The sequence below is a fragment of the Benincasa hispida genome, unplaced genomic scaffold, assembly GCF_027475165.1.
Source record: "Benincasa hispida cultivar pf3 unplaced genomic scaffold, pf3_genome.v1.1 HicScf1500, whole genome shotgun sequence".
NCBI lineage: Eukaryota > Viridiplantae > Streptophyta > Magnoliopsida > Cucurbitales > Cucurbitaceae > Benincasa > Benincasa hispida.
This window is the reverse complement of record NW_028325855.1, coordinates 10,465-15,946: the sequence shown is the minus strand read 5'-3', so window position 1 is coordinate 15,946 and position 5,482 is coordinate 10,465. Positions and strand designations below refer to the sequence as shown.

Below are 5,482 nucleotides of genomic sequence, written 5' to 3'. Positions count from 1 at the left end.
ATATTGTGATTAGTACAAACGACTATCATATTAAACGTGACACATATTCCAATTATATTACAATGAACTAGTATTTTCTAGTAACGATCAATTCTATCGAAATTGCATAAATCAAATTAAAATTTCTAAATCCCATAATAATCAAATTAAAACTACCCTTAATTTTCAAACTATAAGAAGTAAGATCCCATTTGTCAACCATTTTATTTTTTTAATATAAATTTCATGAACACTACGTTTACCTATAAATATCTTCCCATTGTTATTTACTTTTCATTAATGGTTTAAAAAACCAAATCAAGTTATGAGAACTAAAAAAAGTAGCTCTCAAAATGTTGTTTCAAAAAGTTGTTTTTGGAATTTAGAATTTCACTACGAATTCAATTATTGTATTTAAGAAAGATAGAAATTATTGTAAAAAAAAATTATGAATAAAATAGATTTAATTTTTTTAAAAAAAAATCTAAATAGCTATGAAGCGATAGTTGAAGTAATACATTTACAAAAGCATAGACATAAAATTAAAACAAAACTCATAAAATTTTCAAAATGGCATACTCTCCCCCCTTCAATAAATACCAATTTTCCACCATTTCCCATAAAAATAATTTACACATTTACCAAACCACATTCCAAATTCCTTATTTCACCAACCAACAAAAGGGGAAAAAAAAGGAAAACAATTTGTTGAATAAAACCTTTGAACATTTGATGCTCCCAAGATTTGGTACAATGTTTTTTTTTTTGCCAAATGGGGCTCAAACTTTTGTTTAATTTGGTTTTGGGTTTATATTACATTATATATTAGCTATAAATGTGCGAAAAGTATTTGATTCCAAGTATCGGGGACGCCGGGAAGGCACCAGTGAATGCAGTCGGCGTGGTGGAGAGGATCCGCCTTTTGCTCCGCCGTCAGCAGCTTGCCGCCGGTTTCGGTGAAGACGGAGGTATGGGCGTCGATTCGGTAGTCGGAAAGTTGCGTAATGTTGATGAATGTGACGGGGACTTTCATTTTGTGAACTATTTTAGAGACCACACTCATCATTCCTTTGTCGGACCCACTTCCCCAGAATTTCTTCTTCTTTATTGGCTTTGTTTCGTTGAAGCATTTGCTCCCATTCACTCTTCCCCAATCCATACTCCTATTCAATACTACATCTTATTAAATTTTCTTCACGTCTATTTCTACTTATCACTTTAATTATAAAATTAAAAAAAAAAATAGTTTAGGTACTTTTAGTTTTAGTTCATTTGAGTCTATAAATTTTCAAAATGTTCATTTTAGTCTTTTTTTTTTTTTTTTTCCCTTCTTTTAACTCTGTTTCATTTTAGTCCTTATATTTTCAAGAAGTTCATTTTGGTCCTTATACTTTTAAAAAGTAATAATTTTGATCCATTCATTTTCATTTTCGTTTCATTTTTAAGGGATCAAAATGATCGTTTTTTTTAAGTTTAAGGATCAAAATGAACCAAAAGTTAAAAGTATAAGGACTAAAATTAATAACCTTTCATTTTTGTGATCGACAGGTCATTGAATTTTTACCTTTTTGTCTTATAAGTCATTAGCCTATTATACATTTTCTAATATTCAAGGATTTGTTAGACACAAAATTGAAATTTTAGAGTCTCATTAGATGTAAAATTCAATTACATACACATAGATGAGTTGATTTCTAAAAGTTTTGAATATATCAACATATTAGAGACACACTGATTTTTTTAAAAATTTGAGTAATCTATTAGACACATAGTCAAAGATTCATAGACGACACTTTTAGACCTTATTTGGTAACTATTTTGTTGTTTATTTTTTGTTTTTCTTTTTAAAATCAAACCTATTTTCTCTCATTTTCTTACAATGATTTGCATATTTCTATAGTACAATGGTTAAATTTCTAGCTAAATTCTAAAATTCAAAACCAAGTTTTAAAAAACTATTTTTTTAGTTTTCAAATTTTGACTTGATTTTTTAAATCACCAGCAAAAAGCAAATAACAAAAGAAGAAATTTGGAGCTAAAAGTAATATCTATGGACTTAATTTAAAAAAAATAAAAACTAGAAAACCAAATAATTATCCGACATGGTGAGAAAGTTTAGAAAAATTTCTGACGGTAGAGTAAAGTTATAATTAAAAAAGAAAGAGAAAAAGATGGAGAAAGGTAAAAGAGAAAAGACCTGGTGTGAGTTGGAGACATTGTTGTAAAGAAGACACGTGTCATATTTGGATTGACATTTGAATCAACCCAATTGGCCCAAGTCTTCAATCCCATTGTATAAGCAATTGGTGTATCAAATTCTTCATATCCTTCTTCTCCATTCTCAAACGATCCCCATCTACACATTCATTCCAAATTTTAATAATTCTACCATTTTAAACCTACACCAAATTTTAAAATAAGCTTTTAATCGATCCATAGATTTTTAGATTTTAGACTTCTATCTCTCAGTTTTTACTAATGTTCATTTTCGATTAATTAATTTAAAATAATCAGGATGTAGATTTTTTAGTACAACAAACGTGGAAATTAAGGATTGAACCTCCAATATCTAGGGTGAAAGATTTATTCATTATCGTTGAGTTAAACTCATTTTGACATGGATTTTTTTTAAAATTAATTTTAATAGGGATGAAAAATGAATAAAAAGTAATTTAATTCTCTTAAATTAACTAATAAAAATAAAACAACTTATCACTAATTTAATTCACTAGGAAAAAAGTGTAAGAGAGAGAGAGCTTACAAGGATTTAATTTTAACGCCACTCATCCACCAGACATAGGTATTGAAGACAAGAATATCAACATTAGTCCAATGTTTTGAATGATTTGCAACTGAGTCCACTCTCAATATTCTTTGCTTTGGATCTCCAATTATCGGATTGTCCGAATTTGAGTGCACCAGAAATGGGGCCCAATAGAACTCAATCCTAGCCTTGTATTCCTTAAAACCATATGCCATCCATCATTAATCAATTTTTTCTTTAAACAAATATAATTTAAATTACAAGTTTAATCCTTCCATTTTCGTGTATCCCGTCTATGTGTTTTTTTTCATAAATTTTCTAATTGAGATTTGTATTTTGAACTTTGTGTTCAATAGATGAACTTTAAAATACGTTATCAAAGTATCAATTTTGTGTTCTATAAAGTTATGTAATTTTCAATTTTGTGCCTAATTTTTTTTTTACCAATTTAATACTTTTTTAAAGTTAAAAGAAAAATCACTAATCAAATATAAAATTAAAAATTTATATTTCCACTGAACATAAAATTCAAAATCAATTATTATTATTTTTTTACGGTTTTTAATATTTTAGGAATTTATTAGACACAAAATTAAATATTTAAGAACGTTAGACATTTTTTAAAATTTAGGGATCAAATAGATAAAACTTTGGAAGTTCATGGACTAAACTTATAATTTAATTAAAATAAAATATTAGTACTAAATTTATAAAGTTATGCCAATTTTTACTTCTAAAATAACAAATTCATCAAATTGCAATACTAGATAAGTGTAGCAACCTTAAATTTGAAAAGTGTTCCAGTTTTATTTTCTATTAAGTATATGACTAGATTCTGATAGTTGTATTAGTTAAAGAATTTAAATCCATTTTTTTTAGAAAATAATTAATTTATATGACTAGATTCTAAGAATTGTATTAGTTAAAGAATTCAAATTAAATTTTATGAATAAATCAATTTAATTTTTAAACTCACTCAAATGTAAAAAATTAATGTATAATAGTGAGAAATGCTAGCATAAAGGAGTGGTAGTAGAATAATTGTATTGATATATATTTCTTTGTTTAAGATATTAATTAATACAATTCTAAAAAGATTGTTAAATACCATTTTCATCTTTATAGTTTGAGACTTGGATCAATTTGAGTTTCAAACTCATTTTCAGTTCCTTTATTTTTTTAAAAAATCTTAAATGATTAAATTTAAGTTTTGAAATTAATGATTAAAATTAAACACTTTTTTTTTTTTAATAAAAAAAGAGAGGAAGAAATTAGAAAAATAGAACAAAGAGTACCTTAGCAGTGAAAACAGAGAGAAATCGGCCTCTCTTCATAGATTTTTTGTCTTCCGGAATCATCCACTCAACCATACAAACAAATGATTGCCACTGCCCACGTTGCAATGAATCCCCAACGAACATTAACCTTTTTCCCCTAAGCTTCTTCAGTGCAATCTCTGCATTAAATCTGTCATATCCAAACCAAATTCCATATCATTTCCCCAAATTTTGAACTCTACTTCCTCTCTTTACTTCAATTCACCAAAACACTCTCAAACCTTGGCAATGTGCAATCATCTGGTTGCCACTCCCATTGTTGGTAATCCGAATCCACCCGCCCGTTCTTCACACACGACACTTGTCGGTCGAGATACGGGCACGACCGGTCCGTGTACAATGGTTTGATCGACTGGTTAAAGACCCACTTCCCGTTCACTACGCTGCACTCCTCTGGGTCGAACTCGAACCGATCGTCCATCAATGGGTCTCTCCACCGCTCCTCCGTCATCGACTTCTCCCCTACATGGAAATGTAAAGGAGTTAGGGACAAAATGAAAGAAAGAGAGGAAAAAATTGCTGAGAATAATTTTTTTTACTGTTAGTTGAATTGCAACTAATTTTTTTTTAAGTCAAATTTTAAAATTGAGGCAGGTATAGATTTTGGAATATAAAATTAGTTGATTCTATATCTGATGGAATAAATGATATGTGACTTTTTGTTTAGGATTACATCATGGAATTGGAAGGATGTAACTCTAAACGATGAGTCGTATATCATTTATTCCAATAATATTTAATAAGGTCAGATGATAAAACCTACTTGTTTTGGAGGGGGAGGATTTTCGGGGGCACGACTTGAGTTTGGAAATAGAGATGGAGGAGAAGAAAGTGATGCCCTCGGTGTGAAAGAGAACGAGGAAGGCGAAGGCACAGAGGATGACGATGAGGAAGGGGAGGTGAGGCTTGAGTCGGGCGACCGAGGGCTTGGCCATGAGGGCGGAGGGAGATGGCGCCCACAAGCTCATAGAGGAAAGAAGAAGAAAAGAAAAGAAAAGAAAGAGATATAGCTAGCAAGGTTGAGGAGAGAATGAAGAGGATTAGGAGGTTATTTTAGGAGAATTTGAGGTAATATTTTATGGGTGTGTTTTGAGTAGGAGTGAAGCTAAAGAAAAGTGTGGTTGGCCTTTTGAGTTTTATTAGCTCTTCTTTATGTAGGTTAAGAGGAGGTGGGGTGGGTGGGTTGAGAGGCAAATGTCTTAAGCTTCTTCTAATGGATTTTTTTAATTTATTTTTTGAGGTCCAATCGGTTAATTTCTCTCTCAAAGCAGATTCAGAATCTTTTCATTTTGGTGAATGTATAAATATTTATGTTTTTTTTTTAAGCTTTGAGGTCAATTTATGATATTATATGTATTATTTTCATGTAATATTATATTTCCACAGAAGTGTGGACTGAAAA

General features: G+C 29.8%; 1 protein-coding gene across 1 annotated transcript; it reads right to left on the bottom strand.

Moving 5' to 3' along the window:
* Window positions 1-567: 567 nt before the first annotated feature.
* On the bottom strand, window positions 568-5,106 carry LOC150031049 (protein trichome birefringence-like 3). The gene is made up of 6 exons (XM_090309321.1): window positions 4,844-5,106; window positions 4,302-4,542; window positions 4,039-4,210; window positions 2,741-2,940; window positions 2,177-2,335; window positions 568-1,142 (listed from the first exon to the last, which is right to left on the bottom strand). Exons 1-6 carry the CDS (start codon window positions 5,046-5,048, stop codon window positions 809-811), a joined length of 1,311 nt encoding a protein of 436 aa, XP_090165447.1. The 5' UTR covers window positions 5,049-5,106; the 3' UTR covers window positions 568-808.
* Between the last annotated feature and the right edge of the window lie 376 nt (window positions 5,107-5,482).

Coding starts and splice junctions, on each gene's coding strand:
- LOC150031049 (XM_090309321.1), bottom strand. CDS start 5,048: ATGAGCTTGTGGGCGCCATCTCCCTCCGCCCTCATGGCCAAGCCCTCG. Junction 4,211..4,301: donor GATGATTGCACATTGCCAAG/GTTTGAGAGTGT, acceptor TGGATATGACAG/ATTTAATGCAGAGATTGCAC. Junction 1,143..2,176: donor ATGTCTCCAACTCACACCAG/GTCTTTTCTCTT, acceptor AGTATTGAATAG/GAGTATGGATTGGGGAAGAG.